This window comes from Felis catus, chromosome B4 (genome assembly GCF_018350175.1).
Source record: "Felis catus isolate Fca126 chromosome B4, F.catus_Fca126_mat1.0, whole genome shotgun sequence".
Classification (NCBI taxonomy): Eukaryota; Metazoa; Chordata; class Mammalia; order Carnivora; family Felidae; genus Felis; species Felis catus.
The window spans coordinates 5,390,172-5,413,784 of record NC_058374.1 but is presented as its reverse complement, the minus strand read 5'-3'; the positions used below and the strand labels follow the sequence as shown (position 1 = coordinate 5,413,784).

The 23,613-nt window shown below is 40.1% G+C and overlaps 1 protein-coding gene across 10 annotated transcripts in view; it reads right to left on the bottom strand.

Annotated features, from left to right (window-relative positions):
* The window catches only part of TASOR2 (transcription activation suppressor family member 2), an 80,647-nt gene extending 69,767 nt beyond the window's left edge, over positions 1 to 10,880 (bottom strand). Inside the window, exons 1-2 of one of the 10 annotated variants that reach the window (XM_045060828.1) lie at positions 10,407 to 10,879; positions 8,321 to 8,453 (exon numbers count right to left, since the gene is read on the bottom strand). Coding sequence is in view for 5 of the 10 variants with exons in the window: in XM_019833889.2 (XP_019689448.2) it covers positions 10,407 to 10,476 (70 nt within the window). In the remaining 5 variants the exon portion in view is untranslated. Of the gene's footprint in view, positions 2,007 to 8,320; positions 8,454 to 9,510; positions 10,364 to 10,406 lie in introns of those variants that run through there. The other 9 variants (XM_045060830.1, XM_019833889.2, XM_045060831.1 and 6 more) reach the window with 9 other exon arrangements.
* Positions 10,881 to 23,613: the final 12,733 nt, after the last annotated feature.

Below are 23,613 nucleotides of genomic sequence, written 5' to 3'. Positions count from 1 at the left end.
CTCATGGTACATGGGGCAGGGGGCTGCGCCCCTGCCCCGCCGGCCCGGTAGGCCCCCGCCCGCCAGCAGAGGCCAGTGCGGCAGCCAGGGCGGCGCGGGGCTGCTCCTTTTAAAAGTCAACGAGGACCGCCGACCGCGAGCCGGCGCACGGCGTAGGCGCAGGGCCCAGACCCCCAGGTGCAGACCCCGGCAAGGGGGTCGTGGGAGCTGCAATCAGGTTCCAGGGCTGGCGGATCAAGCGGAGCGCCCTTGGTCCTTCCTCCTTCTCTGAGGTCTCCCAATACCCCTAGGTGTTCATAGGTATTTTACAGTGACTGCTCTAAGCTTCCGTTTCTTCAAGGGTCTTGCCCACGGGCTCTCAGCCGTGATGACGGATGGCAAACCTCAGATCTAAGCTGAAATCCAGGCCTTTTCACTACAGTGATCCCCAATTATTCCAAATCAGTACCCCTATAAAGCTTTCCCAGTATCGTCTATATAAATCCACCAGTTACAGTTTCATGGGGCTTTCTTGTAGAATTTACAAAAATAGGTCTATAGAACATGATTTTGAGTACTCCACATACTCCAGGAGATGCTGATATCAAGCACCTGTGGTCAGGATGGGGGTCCCCCCCCCCCCTCTCTCTCTCTCTCTCTCTCACACTCACACACACACACAGCCCCGCAGCCCTAACAAAATCTACCAAAAATAAAACTGAGGGAGGGGGCATGAAGTATTTGGCCTGACCTAAGGACATCTTTGCTTTTGACTCGTTTTAACAAAGTTAGAGAAGACATCCACATGCATTTCCCAAACCATATCTGCATTTGCTAGAGGAAAATCTAATCAGGAGATCCTAGAGAATCATTACCACTATTGTGTTGTATATATAGAAAACATTCAGGAAAATCTGAACTCACAAATTGCTTAAATCATAATGAATCACGTCAATTAATTATGTAGTATTTAAAATAACAAACTCACTTTGGGTATTTAGTATATTCAGTGGAAGAGAAAATTTTTTAAAAAAAACATTTTTGGAGGATTATATCCATTGTGTGAAATGAGATCTACCCACGCATTATCACATTTTCATTTAACTTTCATTTACTTTTGGATTTAACATTCAATTTTTAAAGATAGGTTTAACATCCTCAGAATCCACTCTGACAGTAAAAAGTATTTTTGTATATGAAGCAAATGCTTATAATCTTGTATCTACCAAATTTTGTTTTCTCTCTTGCCATGCTATATAGATTCTTTGGCCACTATACTTTCCACGTTCAAGATTATGCACCTTTTACTGGAACCATTTCGAAGTTTGTATGGTGTCATTTTTAGACATCTGTAGAAAGTAACTGACCTTTGTTCTGACTCCTTATCAAACCGGATTAACTAATTTGTGCCTTAAACTATCAGCCTGCAATGAAATGGCTGCATGACACTTACTCCTGTATTTATTACAAGGACATTGTTAGGTAGTTTTGTACCTCTTACAAGAAAATCCTAAGAATAAATTTTTCTCAGGGACAATTACATTTTCAAACCTGCTTTGGATTCATTTGTCACATATGATGAAAGAGAGAGTGACCTAATTTGTGCCATAACAAAAATGATTTTTTTTTTTGCTCACACCCCTAGAAATATCCCATTCCAAATGCGCTGGGCAAAGAAGAGGCCTCTTCGCTGACAGTGGCTCCCAGAGAAAGGATAACCACAGGTAAAAGCAGGTACTTCAACTGGTCAAACTGGATCTCAGGAGTTGGGGTCTTGAATATTCTAATGAGGGAGGGAGCAGGTGTACTCAAAAAGTTCTCATCAGGGTCCATTTCACCATGCCAAGGAAAGTAGTGAGTCTTTACACAGAATATAGCAAGGGATTTAATTATCCAATTAAGTTATTATTAAAATCTTATTAAGGGAAAACAAAGTATGCCCCAGACATTTCTTATGATAAAAGCAGTAATTTTAAAAAGAGAAGCCAAATTTAAAACAAAAACAAAAGGTCAACTGAATTAATCAATAAAAACTGTTACTTTTAGCATAAATGAAATAACCTTGTAGCAAATATAATCAAGAAAGAAAAATTAAATATCAGAAAAAGGAGGCTATAACCACAAATACAGAGAAGATATTTCTAAAATTATAAGTTATCATACACAGCTTATACCAATTAATTTGAAAGCTATAAAAATATACTTTACCAACATTGGTCTAAAAAGAAGAAATGTCTAAAAAAACCATTTATGATGAAAGCACAGAAACAGTAGTCATAGTCCTACCCCCTCTCCCAAAAGACTAGTTCCAGAGTTTCATTGTCAAGTTTCACTTCTCACTTATCAGATTATCATAAATCCATGCGTTTGGCAATGCATTCTGTTGGGAAAGGCTGTAAGAGACAAAGTGAAGAGAAAAGCAAAAGAACAGGAGAAAATATTTACTATATATACAGATTATAAAAGACTGATTTATACATTAAGATGGACAGATCAACAGAAGATAGAATTGGAAATTCACAGTTCAGGAATTATGAATGGCCAACAAACACATTTCAAAACATCTCTAATTTATGGATTTAAAAAGCCAAACAATTCCAAGCAAGATAAAGATACATTACTCTGAAACAGCAAGAGCTAAAGACAAAAAGAAAAATACCAAAGTAGCCAGAGAAAAAGGAATTGAGAGACTGACAGCTGACTTCTCAATAGCAATAATGGAAAAAAACAAAGGAATGAGGAAGGAGATCTTCGGTGTACTAAACAACTGCCAACAGAAACCACTCTATTTAGCAAAAACATCTTCCATAAATGACAGTGAAACAAAGACAATTTCAGGCAAACAAAAGCAGGGACAGTTCATCATCAAACGACCCTTCAGTAAAAGCCATCCCAAGGGATATTCTTTGAACAGAAGGAAAAGGGCCCTAGAGGATGTTCTAAAAGATAAAAGCAGTTGGGGCACCTGGGTGGCTCAGTCGTTCAAGCATTAGACTTCAGCTCAGGTCCTGATCTCACAGTTCCTGAATTCAACCCCCACGTCAGGCTCTGTGCCTGAAGCCTGCTTCCAATTCTGTATCTCCTTCTCCCCTGCTCACACTCTCTCTCAAAAATAAATAAAGATTAAAAAAAAATTTTTTTTAAATAAAAGATAAAAGCAGCAATAGAGAAAAGTAGTACAAATGTGGGGAAATGTAAATAAGTACCAACTGTAAAACACAACATTAATTCTAAACAGGCCCCCTTCTGTCTGGTAAGAATATTATTTAAAAAATTAGGGGCGCCTGGGTGGCGCAGTCGGTTAAGCGTCCGACTTCAGCCAGGTCACGACCTCGCGGTCCGGGAGTTCGAGCCCCGCGTCGGGCTCTGGGCTGATGATGGCTCAGAGCCTGGAGCCTGTTTCCGATTCTGTGTCTCCCTCTCTCTCTGCCCCTCCCCCGTTCATGCTCTGTCTCTCTCTGTCCCAAAAATAAATAAACGCTGAAAAAAAAAATTAAAAAAAAAATTAAAATATATGATAACATATAAGTCATACAGGGGCTGAGTGAAGTTAAATTTTTGAGGTTCTTGTATTGTCTAAGAGGAAGGTAAAAGTATTGTTGTTCTGCTTTGTTTTAGGTTAAAAAATTTTTTTTAATGTTTATTTTTGACAAAGAGAAAGAGAGAGAGAGAGAGAGAGAGAGAGAGAGAGAGAGAGAGAGAGGATGAGTGGGGGAGGGGCAGAGAGAGAGGGAGACACAGAATCCGAAGCAGGCTCCAGGCTCTGAGCTGTCAGCACTGAGCCTGACGACGCAGGGCCCGAACTCACGGACCACGAGATCATGTCCTGAGCTGAAGCAGGATGCTCAACTGCCTGAGTCACCCAGGTGCCCCTGTTTTAGGTTTTTAAATGTCAAGGATGCATATTTCTGGGAGAATTATAAAAAGAAAAAAAAAGTTTATTTTCCAAACTAGGACATGGGGAAAATGGAATGATAAAGATATTAAATGAATATTTAATAAATAACAAAAGGGAGAGAAAAGAAACATAGAACAGCCAGGACAAACAGCACAAAATAAGAGCAATTACAGTGAATGTAAATAGGTTATATGTCCCATGCCTTAAAACTGCATTTTTAAAAAAATTTTCTCCTATTTATTTATTTTGTAAGAGAGTGGATAGAGGGGGGGCAGGGACAGAGAAAGAGAGAGGGAGGGAGAGAATCCCCAGCAGGGTCTACGCTGTCAGCACAGAGCCTGACATGGGGCTCGATCTCACAAACCGTGAGATTGTGACCTGAGCGGACATCAAGAGATGGGCTTAACTGACTGAGCCACCCTGACGCCCCTAAAACTGCATTTAAAAATTCCAACAGATGCTCTTTAAAAGAGACATCAAGAACATACAAGTGCCTGAGTCTATAACTTTTTCCAAAGAGTTTAACAAATGAATAAAAAGCACAAAAAGAAATGTATGATAGAGAAAATCATGAAGCGTAACAGACTATGAGCAAGATGAATTAACAGCATGGAGGGAAGGGAAAAATATTCAACATCAAAACTGATAAAAGGAGACATAATTACATACACTTCACTCATTAAAAATAGCAAGAGGGTACTTTTAACAACTCTGTGCCTACAAATATTAAAAATTCAGACAAAATAGAGACCTACAAAAATCTAATCAATATTGACAATTTTTTTTAATGTTCAGTAATCCTGTAACCACTAAAAAAAATTAAATCACTAGTCAAAAATTTGCCACCAATAAAATTTCAGACGCAAGTGGATTCAATGGTAAATTCTACCACAACTGGTTATCTACTGAGAATAAAATTAAATTATATCTACATTCGACACTACCCACAATTAAGAATCCCAACTATACAGACACAAAATGAAAATCTTTAAAATTACATCACAGAAAGAAAAGGCATTTGCAACCCATTTAACTGTAAAACATTAGTACCCAGAATGTGTAAAGAAGTCCTAGAGTCCAACAACCCAATAAAAAACAGAAATGGGTAGGTGATATGAACAGTACAAAGAAAAAAAAAAAAAGGCTTTTAAACTTATGAAAAGATGCTCAGTCATAATGATCTGTAAATGGATTTATCAAACTGTCAAAACATACGAGTTTAGCAATGCATCCTGGGGGGGGGGGGAAGGTAAGGGGGAGGGTGCTTTAGGAAAACAGTTACTTCAGTATACCGCAGGTAAGTGCAAAATCCCAGGAAATGGAGTTTGGCAATACTTCTCAAAATTTCAAAAGCATTTAACCTTCAACCCAGTAATCACAGTTCTGGAAATTAATATAACAGAAAAACCTGCTCACATACAAAAGGACAATTCTACAGAATTATTCCATGCACCATTGTTTTTTTTTTTTTTTCAACGTTTATTTATTTTTGGAACAGAGAGAGACAGAGCACGAACGGGGGAGGGGCAGAGAGAGAGGGAGACACAGAATCGGAAACAGGCTCCAGGCTCTGAGCCATCAGCCCAGAGCCTGACGCGGGGCTCGAACTCACGGACCGCAAGAACGTGACCTGAGCTGAAGTCGGACGCTTAACCGACTGCGCCACCCAGGCGCCCCATGCACCATTGTTTTTAACCACAAAAGACCAGAAACAAATGATCTATGACTGACTATTGTTCTTATTCTGTAGAATGAGCATGCCTTCTATATACTGATTTGCATATAAGACTTCTAGGATATACTGGTAAATGGGGGAAAAAATGTAGCATAGCACAAATCAGATTAAGAAAGTGGAATATAGGGTGCCTGGGTGGCTCAGTTGGTTAAATGTCTGACTTCGGCTCAGGTCATGATCTTACGATTCATGGGTTCAAGCCCCACATCAGGGGTCTGTGCTGACAGCTCAGAGCCTAGAGCTGCTTTGGATTCTGTGTCTCTGACCCTCCCTTCCTCCCGCTCTTTCAAAAACAAAAACAAAACAAAAACTATAAAACACAAACAAAAATAATGCAACTGTTTAAGATAACCAAAGGATGGGGTTCAAAGCAGCACACTAAATATCACTGAATACTTCATCTGTTTCCTGCCTGTAGAACGCAGACATTTACGATGTGTTCTGGGCGACTGTTTCTGTACTATCTTAAAAGACCTCTCACGGGAAGAACATAATTTAAATGGAGATGAGCGGGGCACCTAGGTGGCTCAGTCAGTTAAGCATCCGACTTCACTTCACTTCGGCTCACGTCATGATCTGGCTTCACTGTTCGTGAGTTTGAGCCCGGTGTCCAGCTCTGTGCTGACAGCTGGGAGCCTGTAGGCTGCTTCGGATTCTGTGTCTCCCTCTCTCTCTGCCCCTCTCCCACTTGTGCTCTCTTTCAAAAATAAATAAATGTCTAAAAAAATGCATTAAAGAAAGAGGAATATAAAAACAAACACTGGAAAAAAAAAACACTGGGGAATGAGTTGGATAGTACAGGAAAGATTTTTTCTGTGTATGTCTTTATATATTTTTAATTGTTTAATTATTCTAATGTTTAAACAATAGAGTTCATCAACTTGTACATACATGTAAGAAAAATTCATTCATATGAATAAGAGAAAACAAATACCCAATAGAAAAAGCGACAAAAAACATTACACACAAAAAAACATTTAACTTCTTTTATATAATCACAAAAATGCAGTTTAAAGCCACAATAACATTTCATTTCCACTAGACCAGCAAAAATTCAAAACCTGGGCAATGCCAAACGTGGAGAGATTTCATTCAAAATTAGTGGAGAACAAATCAAAACTACAATTTGGAAAAAGTTACACATTACCTAATGAAACTGAACCCGCGCATGTCCTCCTAATGGGTCTAGCAATTCCATTACTAGTATGCCCAAGGAAAAGTATTCTATACACTCACTTGAAGATGAACAAGAATATATACGGCAGCACTAATTATAACAGCCCCATGTTGGAAATAACCAATATGTTCATAAAGAATAAAACGGATAAGCATATAATCCATTTCTAACACATTCATACAGTAGATTACTATATACTATACTTCAATGAAAATGAATGTATTACAGCGCTGGTTCCCAAAGTGGTGATGACACTTAAGTGGGTTCTTTGGTACATACCGCAATGCGTCATAATTTGAGAGATGTACATAACTCAGTAGACTAGTATCTACTGCATGACCAATGTGTAGATGAAATATCCCTTCCAAATTCAAGATAGACCAATGGGTTTTCATGTCACAGAGTTTGAGAAGTTCACTGACATGACTTCAAATTTTACACTACAGCTAACCTTTAAAGAAACTGTTGGGCTTTGAGGAATATCAGAGAAAAATATAACTATCTTAAAAGGTTATTAAAACATTTCTCCCTTTCCTAAATACACAGCTGAGTGAGTCTGGATTTTCTTCATATACTTTTGTTCTGTTTTTTCTTTTTTTCATTTTTTAAAATGTTTATTTACTTTTGAGACAGAAAGAGAGAGAGCAAGTGAGCGAGCAAGCTAGCAGGGGAGAGGCAGAGAGAGAGGGAGACACAGAATCCGAAGCAGGCTCCAGGCTCTGAGTTGTCAGCACAAAGCCTGACACAAGGCTCAAACCCTTGAACTGTGATATCATGGCCTGAGGCAAAGTTTGATGTTCAACTGTCTGAGACACCCAGGTGCCCGTTCCTCATATACTTTCAACCAGAACAATATATTGCAACAGACTGAATGCAGAAGCAGACATGATACTGAGACATTAAAGGTATTTGCAAAAATGTAAAAACAATGACATTCTTGTCACTAATTTTTGAATAGTTTTTTTTCATTAAAATGTTATTTATATTAAGATGTAAGAGGCTTATTATCATTATTTAGAGGTGCCAATACATATACCAATAGATACTGTATCTACTATACTTAAGATCAATCAGTTTTAATAACTAACATGATATAATCCATATAAACAAAAACGCTTTAGGGTCCTTGACAGTTTTTAGGATCATAAAGGAGTCATGAGACCAAAGAGTTTCTGAATTACTGAACTACAGGCACATGCTTCAATACTGATGAATTTCAGAAATATAATGTTTAAGTGATTCACATAATTCAAAAACAGGTGAAAGTAAACAGTGTGTTGATTAAGAATATATACCTAAGTGATAAAACTGCACAGAAAGGCAAGGGAATAAGTAACACAAAATTCAGGATGACCATGGTGATGGGGCAGCAATACACGCTTCTGGGGAGAGGCACACACAAAAGCTTGTAAGGTGCTTGTGATGTGCTGTTAAGCTGGGCACACAGATATACTTTTTTTTTTTTTTAACAGTACATATAAATGGTATACTTCACAACAAAAATTTTAATAGAAGAAACAAAGGGACATACCTACTCTCCTAGAAGGAAAAACTCAAAAGAATGTCTCTTCTCAAATTAATCTATAAATTCAATGCAATCACAAACAATATGCCAATATCCCAAGATTTTCTATAGAACTTGGAAAGATGGTTCTAAATTTCACCTGGAAGAAAAATGCAAAAAAAGCCCAAAGCTTTTTTCAAAAGAAAGTACCAAAATGTATTACAAAGCTACAATAATTAAAACAGTGCGGTAGTAGCTAAATGGGTCAAAGAGTTTTGAACCCAATTAAGGGGGGGAGGGGGGGGGGAAGGCAAGGATTATGACCCAGCCAAAATGTCCTTCCACCCAAGGAAGATAAAAATTTAAATAAGATGTTATTTTCAAGTTAGAAAATTAGTAAGATATGAAAGAAATACTGTTAACATCTACTGCTGGCTAGCTAGCAGGAAAATAAAGCATACCCTTAGATAGTAGATATTTAAGGATACACTATTTGAGGACAATTTAACAGCATTAATAGCCAGCATTCTCACAGGGAATCAACTCTTCAGAAATACTATCACTGGCACACGATGCATTGCTTGTCACAAGAAAAAAAAATAACTAGAACATCGTAAAACTTGAAAATAAATGTCCACCAGTAATAAAAGACCCGTTTGGTAATGGTAAAGACGCCATTGCCTATTTAACGACACCAAGTAGACAATATACTACGTGTATTTAACAAACACTACGTCTCGAGTGTTTTTAGGCACTTCGGGGATTTTAATTCATTTGAGCAACTACGTCTGGAGTTCAGCAGATGCTTGCAATACAGCTCTTTTTAAAGAGACCCGGTTACCCTGGGGCAAATGTCCCGAAAACCCCACATTTCAAACACTGTTCTCTGCCTTCCCTACAGTCATCATGTACACTTGGTCCCTTTTTACTTTCCTCTAGTCTGGGTTAGTCATTTGCGGACGGGCTGAACACGCTGCCTGGCCCTGTCCAGTTCGAGAAGGCAGGTCTTCCAACCGAAGAGTATCGTCACAGCTGCTTTGTTAGGAAACTCCGGAGTCGGCTTCCTCCCCGTCTCACACCCCTTTCCCCCTTCCGACACTTAAAGCACCAGCGGGCCCTTGGATCGCTACCGTTGCCCCAGTAACACCGTACACTCTCTCGACACTTAAGTTCCTGGGGTATTTTTTTGCTCATGAACCCGACCGGCCTCACTGTACCTTACAGGGAAAGTGAAAGAAGGGTAAGGCGGGCCTATTTCAGCTTTTGACTTCAAACAGACCAGTACGGATTCCGTGAAACCTGAGGATGTGCAAAGCGTCCTCCTCAAGCCCCGAGGTTAACGAGCCGCGTTCCCCGACGCAACGCGGCTGGGTGGCTGAACGCGCGGGGTGGGCGTGCACAGACACAACTACCACCCGGCTTAGGCGCCCCTGGAGTCTTCTGCCCAACGACCCGCCCCGTGCACGGACCCCCTCCCTCCAGCCCTGCGCGAAGGAAGAAAAGGTCCCGCACCGCCGTGGATTCACCCAGAAGGAAGGAAACCCGAGAGGCAGACCTCACACACAAGCCTTAAAAAAAAAACCAAAAAACAAAAAAAACGACCGAATAGCAAGTCCGAGCCCGGGGAGCCCGGGGAGCCCGGGGAGCCCAGCTCGCCCGAGTACGGATCGTTCCACCGCCCGCCGGGGACGCGCAGCTCGGGGGACGCGCCTCAACAGCCCTGGACGCTGTGCCTCCCAGGGGGAAAGAGCACTCCGGAAGCCCCCCCACGGACGTGTCAAATGCTGACGTCGCGGCCACGAGCTGGGGTCCCTCGGCCAGCAGCACCGGGAACCGCCGCGGGCGACCAAGGGTGGACTCCTCGAAGGAGCAGCGTCGCCCAAGCCAGCCTGAAATCCACCCCGCCCCCCGCCCCGAGCACACCCGCAAGGAAGCGTCTGGCACCCGGCAAGCGAGAAAAGCAGGCGACGGCAAACGTCAATTAGAACCGGGTTTGAGTGACAATAGCGAAGCCCCGACGAGCCTCCGCGCAAGCGCCCGCCGGGAGGACGGCGGCTCCTCCGGCCAGCCTGCCAGGTGCACCGAGGGGCGCCCAGCCCGGGGGGAGGCTCACCTGTCTTCGGAGCTGCCGCCGCCGCCGCCGCCCCCCGGAATTTCAGGTTCTGGTTCAGTTTCTTCCCCATGCTCGCAGCCGCCCGCTTCTCCACGCAGGCGCTTCCTCCCTCGCGGTCCCCGCGGCCGAATGTGACAGGGACTTCCGGGCTGATTCACCACCCGCCGAGCCCGTCCTTCTCCCCGGCCGCCGACTCGCCGGCTCCGGGACCTCCTGAGGGAGCCGTCGGCGCGGTCTGCACAGGCTCTCCAGAGGCGCGCCGCGCGTCCTTCCCCTCCGCACCGACGCCGGCAGCGCCCGGCGGCCCCGGCGCCCAGCCCGCAGGCACCGCCACGCTCGTCAGCCAAATGTCGCTCTTGCCACAGAAACTCATAGGAAAGAACGGACCCCGAGACGCGCCCCGGCCTGAGAGAACATGTCGATTACCTCAGACACAGAGGCACGAAACCGGAAGTAAAACCCCTGGCCTCAGGAACTGGAGAGCTTGGGAGGAGGAAAAAAAAAAAAAAAAAAAAGAGAAAGTGAAAACTGAACCGTGGTGAAAGGCAGGAGCCAATCACTGAGTGGGAATCTATGCGCAGGCGCGGGCTGCGGCCGGCGTCCACGCGGCGTTCGCCTCTCCCCATTGCGCAGGCGCGACGCTGCAGCGAGCCCTGGGATTGGAGTACGGAATCTGGCGTGCGCAGCTGCGGGGCGGGCGAAGTCGAGCGGGGTGTCTCCAGGGCTTGGTGCGTGGCCGGATGCGGAAGACGTTCCCGGAAACATGTCCGGCCGCCATGATGGCTCTGCGTATATTCCAGCCTCTGGCTTGCGTTGGGTTGGGATGTTTGTCTCCCATCGTGTCTCGTGAGGGTGCGGTGGAGACACTTGTTTTGTCTTGCCCCAAAGCGACATTTATAAAACCTTGTAGCTTAATAAATGTTACAGCCCTAAAAATAACCTTAAGAGTTGAAGTGTTAACCTGAAAAATAGAACTGTAATTTTACCAGGCTTATTTATAAACAGACGAAATTGTAAGGGTTAAATTGTAGTGTAGGGGTAACGTGTAGCTTGAGAGAACAGCTTTGTGTTCACAGTGTAGTTTGAAAAATAACAGCCTTGCTTTACTCTTGTAAATTACGCTTCCTACTCTTGTAAATCAGGCTTCACCAATTAAGGAAACAAAACTTCAAAGAAAAGAACATCAGAGCCAGGGTCAAGGAGATCCACTGGTTGCAACTTAACGACAGAAAGTCTGAAATAATCACCTCATCCGTCAACTGTTTCTAACTCCTCTGGGAACTATTTCTCTGTTCTGTTCCCAGGTAATGATAAAACGATGTGATCGGCTATAAAAACTCTGTACCCCGACTGTTCGAGGCTGCACTCTGATCAAGAGTGTTGGTCCCGATCTGTCTGCCTTGCCTCTCATTACAATAAACTTTGTTGCGACTGTCACTGGTGCCTGTAGCATTCTGATTCAGGAGTGGTGTGGATGCAACAAAATGTCATTCAAGACAGGCACACGGTGGTGAACTACAGGCAAATCCAAAGGACAAAGGAGGAACGTGTACTTTTATAAAGGAGGAAGTTGGGAGAGGGAGTTGTGACATTTCATTGGAGGAGACGTTGTGGTCAGTTCTCATTGGCTGGGTTGTTGTCTGGAAGGAGAAAAATCTTCCTGCTGGGGTAAGCTTCCACCAGGGCCACCTGGGTGGCTCAGTTGGTTGAGCATCTGACTGCGGCTCAGGTCATGATCTCACAGTTTGTGAGTTTGAGCCCTGCATTGGGCTCTGTGCTGACAGCTTGGAGCCTGAAGCCTGCTTCGGATTCTGTGTCTCCTTCCCTCTCTGCCCATGCCCCACTTGTGCTCTGTCTCTGTCTCTCAAAAATAAATAAATAAATAAATTTTAGAAAAAAAATTAAAAATAAAAATAAACTAAGCTTCCAGGAGTGGTGCTCATGGAGAACCCTTCATTGCTTCCTGACTTCGTTTTGAATTAGTTTTTTTTTCTATTTCACATGTAATATTTAATTAAGTGCATGTAATTAAGTGCATATTTAAATACATGTAATATTTAAGTGCATGTAATATTTAAGTATTTTCCCATGGAAAACACTTCTACATGGTTACAAGCGACCACATATAGCATTAATTCTACAAATGAGAGATATTAAGTACTACAGATATGAGAAACCAGGCACTATTCCACATGCTGGGAATAGATTTATTAACTCAATAGCTTTCACCTTCCATTCTTTCAGCTCAGGTCATGATCCCAGGGTCGTGAGATTGAGCCCCACATTGGTCTCTGTGATGACAGTGCAGAGCATGCTTGGGATTCTCTCACTTCCTCTCTTTTCTCTCTGCCCTTCCCCCATTCATTCTTTGTCTGAATAAATAAACTTCGAAAAAAAAGAAAAACCTTAAAAAAAATAACAGCTTTTATTGTTTACTCTTGCCAGCTGCTAAAGCACTAGGATTATAGTTGGGAACAGCTAGACGAGCACCCTGCATATAATGGAACTTTTTCTAGAAGTGGATTTCAAACATTAACAAGTAAACCACCACCACAACAAAACTAGAATTTCATTTAACAGTACTGCTTTGAAAAGCAAGCTGGAAATGCTGGAGAATGGGGTTGGAGGCTGGCGGCCAGGGGCAGGAGAGGCAGAGCTGCAAGATCTCACTGAATAAGGGACATTTGATGTGGAAGCTCAATAGTAAAAACAGACCAAACTAGTCCTTGGAACATGCAGAGGAAGAGCTTTCCAGGCAGAAGGCAAAGCAAGTGCAAAGTCCCTAGAAATGAAACTAAGCGTGTTCAAGAACTAAAGAGGGTTGGCTGTAGAAATGGAATGAAATAGAATATTTTTAAAATACGTAAAACCAAAATGTACAACTCCCTGATTTATCACAAACCAAATATTCATGAAACAACACTGTGGTCAAGAAATAGAACACTGCCTAAACCTGAGAAGCTCCATCTTGTGTTCACTCCCAATCAATACCTACCCACCTTCCCTACCATCAAACCTAACCACTAATCTAACTCCCATGATCATCTCTGCCTTATTAGCTTTAGTGCCCAAACATACATCCCTAAACTTCAACATTCATTACTTTCGCCTGTGGTTTGAACTTCACATAAGTTGAATGATTTTGTACCAAGTTTCTTTGGAGTAACATGGTTAGTGAGACATGTTTTTGTGGATACTTATTCTTTCATTTTCATTGATATACAGATGTGGCTATAGCACATTTTCTATATCCATTGTATTATTTTTTAATGTACGTTCAATGCCCAATGTGGGGCTTGAACTCACAACCTTGAGATCAAGAGTCTCGTGCTCTACTGACTGATCCAGCCAGGCACTCCTCCATTGTACTGTTGACAGACATTTTGATTGTTGCCAGTTCTTGGCTGTTATGAATAATTCTTCTTGAACATTCTTATTATCCATGTCTCTTGGTGCACATGTACACCATTTATGTTGGGTGTATACCATACTGGACATAATTTGGAATTGTTTCAGCAAATATTTATTCCCTCCCTCCTTATGGTGCTGGCCAAGTTTATTTCTTTACTCCACTATTACTGCTCTTAGTCATGTGAATATTTTTGGTTGATAGACTATTAGCAGACATGTTATGAACAGGAATCTTGAATATCCATATTAGTTCATTTGACTCTTGAGCTCAGATAATGCACAGAAGGAGACCATGTCTCAAATAACTGTGCCCTTTCAGCCTGAGCCTTCAGAACAAATGTGTGGAGCAGATGTGAATCCAACCTGCAGCATAAACCCACCTTAGATTTGCAGAATGTTAGACCTCCCGAGGACTGATGAGAATGAGAATGCTGTTGTCCTAAGCCACTGAGTTTGGGGTGGTTTCTTATGCAACATCACTGTGGCAATAAAAAATATGTATATTCAACTTCAAAATATAATGCCAAATGTTTTATAAATCAGTTTTACCAAGTACATTCCTACAGGCAATGTATGAGAATTCTAGTTGCCTTACATTTTTGCCAACACTTTAAAACTTTTTTTAAAGTTTATTTATTTTGAGGGAGAGAGAGAAGCAGGGAGGGAGGGAGGGAGGGAGGGAGAGAGAGAGAGAGAGAGAGAGAGAGAAACCTAAGCAGGCCCCACACTGTCAGAGCACAGCCTGACACAGAGCTAGAATTCATGAATTGCAAGACCAAGAGTTGAAATCAAGAGTTGGAAGCTTAACCAACTGAGCCACCCAGGTGCCCCAACTGCCAACATTTTTTTAGTTACTCTGGAGGGTGTGTTATGGTTTGAATTTGCATAATTTCCAACTTTGTTCTTTTTTCATATATGTTTAGGCTAGTCTAACTTTCATATATGTTAGGCTAGTCTAATTTTCACATAAATTTTAGAATTAACTTTTCTATCTAAAAAAACTGCTAGTGTTTTGTTTGGGCTTCTGTTCAATATATAGATCAGTTTGGGGAGAATTACCATCTTAATATTCCATCTTCATGAACATGATATCTCTACTTAGGTCTTTTAAAATTTCCCAGCAATATTAAATGTTTAAGTGTACAGGTATTATTCACATTGTTATATTTACCTCTACATTTTTATGATGATTAAAAATTTAATTTACAATGGTTTGTTGCTGATATATGGAAATACAATTGATTTTTTCCACATTAGCCTTATACCTGCAACTTACTGAATTCAATTATTAGATCTGATGGCTATTAGTATATTTATGTATATTCTTTAAGATTTTCTGAGGTAAACATAATGACTGCACATAAAAATACTTTTCTTTGTTTATAATCTGTATTTTTCCTTATTACCTTATGGCCTCTAATGCAATGATGAATAGAAAAAGTGAGAACAAACATCTTTGTGTATCACTGATCTTAGAGGAAAAGCATTCACAGTTGTTTACCATTAAGTAAGTATAATGTTGGCTTTAGTATTTTACATCTTTGTAGGTTGAGGATTTCCCCTTCTATTCCTAGTTTTTGAGAACTTTTATCACAAATAAGCGAATTTTGATGTGCTTGGGTGGCTTAGTCGGTTAAGTGTCCGACTTCGGCTCAGGTCATGATCTCATGCTTTGTGGGTTCCAGTCCCACATCGGGCTCTGTGCTGACAGCTCAGAGCCTGAAGCCTGCTTTGGACTCTGTGTCTCCCTCTCTCTCTGCTCCTCCCCCACTCACACTCTGTTTCTCTGTCTCTCAAAAATAAACATTTAAAAATTAAAAATAAAAATAAATAAATAAATAAATAAATAAGTGAATTTCATCTGCATCTATTGAGATTATATAGTTTTCTTTTTTAGCCTATTAGTTTGGTGAATTACATTAATTGATTTTCAGATGTTAAGCCAACCTTGAATTCCTGGGATAAATCCAATTTAATTAGGATGTATTATCCTTTTTATATATTACTGGACACAAGTTGCAGATATTTTGTTACGAATTTTGGCATTTACATTCATGAGGGATATTGGTCTATACATTTTACTTTTCTTGTAATATCTTACTTTGTTATCAGGTAACTCCAACCTCACAGAATTAGCTGATAAGTATTCCTTCTTTTAATTTCCAAAATACTTTCATTAAAATTGGTAATATCTCTTGCAAAAGTGTTTAATAGACTTAATCAGCAAAGTCATCAGTGTCTGTTTTTTTCTTTATGGAAAGATTTTTTAGTACTTTTTTTTTTTTACTAATACTATAGAGTTATTACAAATATTTCAAAGAAAGATAGCTCTACTAATGTTACAGTCATACCAGGATGACTGTTGACATACAGGTGTGCCTCCATGAGAAGGAATAGCAGAAGACTAGTTACCTATGAGGAAATAGAGATCACTAAAATAATCTAGCCAGTCACTAAACAAATAAGCAAATAACAGTAGCAAGACCCAAAGGGAGGAGGGAAGACCAATACACAGAATTGGATAAACTTATTATCTAAATTCTAGCAGTTTTTAGCCAAAATTTATTATGAGTGAAAAGAAACAAGGAAGTATGACCTAGACACTGAGAAAAAAAAAAAGCAACAGAAACTCCTGTGAGAGTGACTAGTCTTGGATTTAACAGACTTCAAGTAGCCCTTATAGATATGTTCAACAAACTAAAGGAAAGTGTGATAAAAGAAAGATATGACAATGCCACGTCAAATAGAGAATATTAACAAAGAGAAATTATTTTAAAAGAGCCAAATGGAAAATGTGGAGTTGACAAGCACAAAAACTGAAATAAAAAACACTAGAGGGACTCAACAATAGATTTGAATTGGAAGAATTACCAAATTTGAAGGTAGATCACTAGAGATTATGTAAACTGAAAAAAAGATAAAGAATGAAGAAAATGTTAAACCTCACAGAAATGTGAGACAACATTGAGTACCTCAATATATGTGTAATGGGAGGACCAAGAGAGGAGAAAAAAGAAAAAATATTTGAAGAAACAATGGCTGAAAACTCCCCAAATTTATATAAAAAAATAATAATACACACATCCAGGAAGCTCAATGAACTCCACATGGGATAAATTCAAAGAGATTCACAAACATGCACATCATGGTAGCAATGCTGAAAGTCAAAGCCAAGGATGAAATTTTGAAAGCAGCAATAGAAAACTAACTTGTCACTTACAAATGACACATGATAAGATTAAAAGTTGACTTAGCAGAACTAATGGAATCAAGAAGGCAGTGGGATGACATATTCAAAGTGATCTAAGGGAAAAAATTATCAACCAAGAATCTTATATCCAACAAATCTATCAAAATGAAGGTGAATGAAAGACTGTCCCAGATAAACAAAAACCGAAAGATTATGTTGTCAGCAGATCTGTCTTACAAAAAATACTAAAGAGTTCTTCAGGTTGAAACCAAGTGACCCAAAATGGTAATCTGAATCCATGTGAAAAAATAGAGAACACTGGTAAAGTTAATTATGTAATGATAAATAAAAGTATAAATGCATATTTTCTCTTTTATTTTCATAAATAATTTTAAATCTACAGAATAATATGTATATAATATTGGGATTATTGGGCTTATAACATATAGAAATGTAATATATAATGTAACATAATGTATATTATATAATGTATAGTATATATTAAATTTACATACACACACATATATTATATACATTATACAATGTATTGCATAATGTATATAGTATTATATATATATATAATGTGTGTGTGTGTATAGTCATACATACACACATAATACATCTGCTAATAAAAACACAAAGGAGGAGGTGGGAGCAAAGCTGTATTTGACTAAGGAAATGACATCAGATGGTAAAGTAATAATTATAGCAATATATTTTTGGGTTTTAACATTAATAACAATAATACCACAAAAGGTGGAGGGAAGGATTAGAGCCATATATGTATAGCATTTCTGTACATCATTAGAATTAAGCTAGTATAAATCTGATCTGATTCTGACAAGATGTATTTAGCAAATCCTAGAGCAATCATTTAAAAAGAAGATAAAATTAAAGAAGTAGAAATGATGCAATAGAAAATGTTCACTTAAAGAAAATGAAAACAGTAAAGAAGGAATAGAGGAACAAATAAAACATGAGGTATAGAAAACAAAACAAAAAAATAAAACGGCAAACTTAAATCCAGCTATATCAATAACGTAAAATGTGAGTGCTTAAACAATCAAAATGCAAAGATTCATAAAATGGATTAAAAAATGATTCCACTATAAACTGTCCACAGGAGACAAACTTTGGATTTAAAGACATAAATATATTGAAAGTAAAAATATTGAAAAAGGTATATCATGAAGAAAGCATCCATAAGAAAGCTGAAATGGCTATATTAAGACAATATACTTTAAAGCAAAAAAAAAGTTACTAGAAATAAATAGGAAAATTTTATGCCCAAAGGGTTAATCTGTGAGGAAAATATAATTTAAAAAAAATTTTTTTCAACGTTTATTTATTTTTGGGACAGAGAGAGACAGAGCATGAACGGGGGAGGGGCAGAGAGAGAGGGAGACACAGAATCGGAAACAGGCTCCAGGCTCTGAGCCATCAGCCCAGAGCCCGACGCGGGGCTGGAACTCACGGACCGCGAGATCGTGACCTGGCTGAAGTCGGACGCTTAACCGACTGCGCCACCCAGGCACCCCAAAACTCCACTTTTGATAATGGGTAGAATAAATAAATAGAATATCAACAGAAGATTTGAACATTACAACCCAATTAGACCTAATAGACCTCTATAGAACACTCCACAACAGAATATACATTCTTCTCAAATGCATGTGGAACATTTTACCAAATAGATAATATGTTAGGTCATAAAACAAACCCTATTAAGTTTTATGTCTTTCTCTGAGCACAATGGAATGAAATTAGCAATTGATTGCCAGAAAAAAATTAGGAAACTTATATGTATGTGGAAATTAACACACTCCTAAGTAGCCAGTGGATTTAATAATAAATCAAAAGGGAATTAAAAGACATATTTTGAGTTGAATGAAAATTAAGACACTAAATGCGAAAACCTATGGGATGCAGTGAAAGCAATGCTTAGAGAGAAATTTATACCTGTAATGCCTATATTAAGAAATAAAATTTTAGGGGTGCCTGGGTGGCTCAGTCAGTTAAGTGTCCAACTTCAGCCCAGGTCATGATCTCATAGTTTGTGAGTTCAAGCCCCGCGTCCAACTCTGTGCTGACAGGTCAGAGCCTGGAGCCTGCTTCGGATTCTGTGTCTCCCTCTCTCTCTGCCCCTCCCTAGCTCACGCTTGCCCCCCTCTCTCTCACTGTCAGAAATAAACAAACTTAAAAAAAAGAAATAAAAAATTTTAAGTTAATAATCTAACCCCTCCTGATGAAACTTATAAAAAAAAAGCTAAACTTAATACAAGCAATAAGATAGAAATAATAAAAATCAGTATAGAAATTAGGAAAATAGAGAATAAAATAACAATAGAGAAAAATCAATGAAATCAAGAGGTGGTTCTTTTAAAATATGGACAAACCTTTAGTGAGACTGACCAAGAAAGAGAAGATTCAAATTATTAGAATCATAAATGAAAGAGAGCATTAACATAAACCTTACCAAAATAAAAAGGGTTATAAAGGAGTACTATACACAACAGTAGGGCAACAAATCAGATAAATTAGGTAAATAGATGAATACATAGAACTACTGAAATGCTACTGAAAATTGACTCAAGAAGAAATAAACAGCCTAACTGGAATCTAACAAGTGAAAATATTGAATTAGTAATTAAAAAATATACATCCACAAATAAAAGCCCAGAGATAGGGGGCTTCACAACTGAACTCTATCAAACATATAACGAAGAATTAGTACAAATTTTACACAAATTTTTCCAAAAAGTAGAAGTGGGAGAGAACATCCCCAACTCATTTGATGAGACCAGTGTTATAATGATAACAAAAAAACAGACAAAATGGTCACAAGAAAGCAAAACTATAAACCAGTATCTCTTATGAATATGAATGTAAAAATTCTCAACAAAATATTAGCAAACTGAATCTAGCAACATATAAAAAGAGTTATACATCAGGAGTAAGTGGGATTATCTCAGAAATACAAAGCTGGTTTAATATAAAAATTGATTAATGTAATAAATCATATCAATAGAACAAAAAACAAAAGTCACATGATTCTTTCAATAGATTTAGTAAAATCATTTAAACAAAATCCAATACGCTTTATAATTTAAAAAACCATTCAATAAACTAGGAATAGAAGGGATCTTCCTTAACTTGATAAATTATTATATTTTACATGCTTTAGAAGGCTTTTTGAGAGCTGACTCTACTTACCTTTCCATCCTCATAATCATACTTATATCTGTTTTGCTTAGATCTCTGGCCATGGCCTTATTTTGTTCTTTCATTTGGGATAAATTCCTCTGCCTTCTCATTTTGCCTGTCTCTGCCTTCTTCTCTGTGTTAGAAAAGCCAATTATGTCTCCTGCTTCTGAAACTAATGGGTTTATGAAGAAGAGGTTATATAGTGCCTGGTGTTTGGTACTTCAGGGAGTGCCTTCTATGGGGAGTGTTTGGTCCCTGGCCTGAATATGGTGAGTTTTAACTAGATGTTCTTTAGTCTGTTTATGAAATGAGACCTGTCACCACCTCCACCAGAACTGAGGGCCTGCAAATCTCATTGGTTGGGAGATGTGGTGTCAGCAGGCGTTTATGCAGGTCTTCTGGAGTAGGAGCCTACTGCACTGAGGTAAGCTTGACTGAGAGGGACAGTCCCACCAGAGCAGGGTTGGGGGCTTGGTATAAGCAAGATAGGCAGCTAGCGTCAGTGCTGTGCTGCTGCTTATAGGTGGCTCTGTATTTACGTTGAAGGGTGGGGGAGGAAAATGGTGCTAGCCAGCTCCTTTTTTCCTGTAGGGGTCTCTCTGTGAATGCTGCCTCTCAGGGACATGCTCCAGGAAAAGCAAATACTATCCCCACTGCATGCTCTGGGCACTCTTCAGATCACTATTTCTACACTGCCTGCCCCTGGGTTGTTTGTCTGCCTTCTCTCCAGGAGCAGTGCAGTATCCTCTGGGATCTATCTCAGCCAAGCCTACTGACCTTTAAAACTCCAGCATTTAAGCCCCCACTGGTTGTAATAACTCAAAATTTGGCTTCTCTCCTTTTCTAAACCAACTGCTATGGGGAAACATTCTCCGTGTTGCATTCCCCTGTATGCTCCTCTATCTCTGCTATTCTCTCTTCTCTCCCTTCTCTGTGGCCATGGCTCCCTCCCCTCTACAGAGGCCAGGATCCATTTCTCTCTCAAGCTACATCTCCACACTTTCTACCTTCTTCGATATGGCCTCTTCTCTCCCTTTAGTTGTGGAGTTTGTTCTGCCAATCTGTAGGTTGATTTCAGGGGTATTTAGGATTATTTGATAGTTATCTAGTTGTATTCATCAGGCGAGGTGAGCCTAGGGTCCTTCTACTTATCAGTATCTTCTATTATCAGAAGATTCACTATGTGCCCTCCACACTGCAAGCTAAAGCTGCCACAGAACATTTTGGCCTCTTACAGCTAAAGAACAGCAGGTGAGAAGAGGAGTCACAGTCTTGACAGTTGCAATTGACACTGATCAGGAGGAGGAGGTAGGGCTATTTTTACACACAAGAATACCTGTGTACCCAGAGGAGCGAGTTGGTTGCAACTTGGTCCTCCCGTTCCCATTATAACTGTGAATGAACAAACACAGCAATTCCAGTGTATGAACGTATGAAATGATTACTATGGATGCCGACCACTCAAGAATCCAGGTTTGAGTCCCATCACCAAGTGATTGAGAAGATAGCTGATAGTGAGGGGAATTTAAAATTGACAGTGGAACAGGAAAACAAGGAGTACCCATTGAGCCCTGAGACTAACTTTACAGACAAAGGCTGTAGTGTAGCCTATAAATTTTCTTTTTACAAATTCCTCCTTGAGAGACCCCTGGTAACAAGGGAGGAAATGCTCCACAAATATGTGTTGAGAAATGGATCTATGTGGTGCAAGAGTTAGACTGTGGCAGCAAGAGAAGTTATCTCCTTCAAGAGAACCTGCTGTGGAAGCATAGTTGACTCATGGACTTCAATTGCCAAACCATTGAACCCTATCATGGCATTCAAGTTTCCTCCAGGATGTTCCCGAACAGCAACAGGGCACATCAGGGTTACTAGTGCTGGCTCATTCCTACCTGACTCCTATAGTGGATAACTTTTGCTCAGAGACTCTCCATCAGCCTGGTCAAGACTTCTATAGGCCTTAGCTTCCACCTGAGACTCCTTCTAGTCAAACCTTCCTTTTCTTTTTCCACAGTTGTTAGACTTATAGCCCCATCTGTAGGTTCTCTCTGCCTATCCCTGTGCTCTCCCCATTTATCTTTTATGGAATTTCCCCTAATAAGTCTCTTAAACATTTAACCCATCTTGGTGTCTGCCTCTTATAGGACCCAAACTGGAACACTCCTCGACAAACATTTTAGATTCCTAAACCTAACTAATTTTAGCATCTGCTTCCCAGAGAACACAACCAGCACACTTGTGGAGCTTATTAGAAATGGAAATCCTGGTCCCCAACTCTGGGGTACTTATTTTTTAACTAGGTAAGAGGTAGAGCTCAGGAACTACATTAAAATTTTTTTTAATGTTTATTCACTTTTGAGAGAGAGAGAGAATGGGGGAGGGGCAGAGAGAGAGGGGGAGGCACAGAATCCAAAGTAGGCTCCAGGTTCTGAGCTGTCAGCACAGAACTGGACACAGGGCTGGAACTCACAGACCATGAGATCATGACCTGAGCCGAAGTCGGACGCTTAACTGACTGAGCCACCAAGGCGCCCCAGGAAATACTTAAAAAAATATATATATTTTTTTAATGTTTATTTTTGAGAGGTGGGAGGGGCAGAGAGAAAGGGAGACACAGAATCTGAAGCAGATTCCAAGTTCCGTGCTGTCAGCACAGAGCCTGATGCAGGGCTTGAACTCACAGACCATGAGATCATGACCTAAGCCAAAGTCTGACACTCAACCTACTGAGGCCATCCAGGTGCCCCAAGGAATTACTTTCTCACTAGCATGTCAGGTGTTTCTGTTGCAGTTGAGATTTGATGAGACACTATTTTATCAATAATAATGACTCAAAATCAGTATAAGACCATCAAGACAATTTAAGAGCACTGAAACGGATTCTTTTTTAACAACAATAACAACAACAACACCACCACAAAAGAAATTCCAACCTAAAAAGCACCTGCTATAATATCAAAAGAAAGAACAGGGGCACCTGCGTGGCTTAGTCAGTTAAGCATCCAACTTTGTCTCAAGTCATGATCTCAGTGTTCATGAGTATGAGCCCCACTTTGGGCTCTGTGCTGACAGAGTGGAGCCTACTTGGATCCTCTATCTCCCTCTCTGCTCCTCTCCTGTTCATGCATGCTCTCTCTCTCTCAAAAATAAACAAACATTAAAAAAGAAAGAGCAAAACTTTTCAGGGCTAAAGATGAAATGAAAAAATTGATGGCAAGTATAAAGAGTAGAATTACTGGGGCACCTGGGTGGTGGTTAAGCGTCCAACTTCAGCTCAGGTCACGATCTCACTGTTCATGGGTGTGAGCCCTCAGTTGGGCTCTGTGATGACAGCTCAGAGCCTGGAACCTGTTTCAGATTCTGTGTCTCCCTCTCTCTATCTTCCCCTCTCCTGCTTATGCG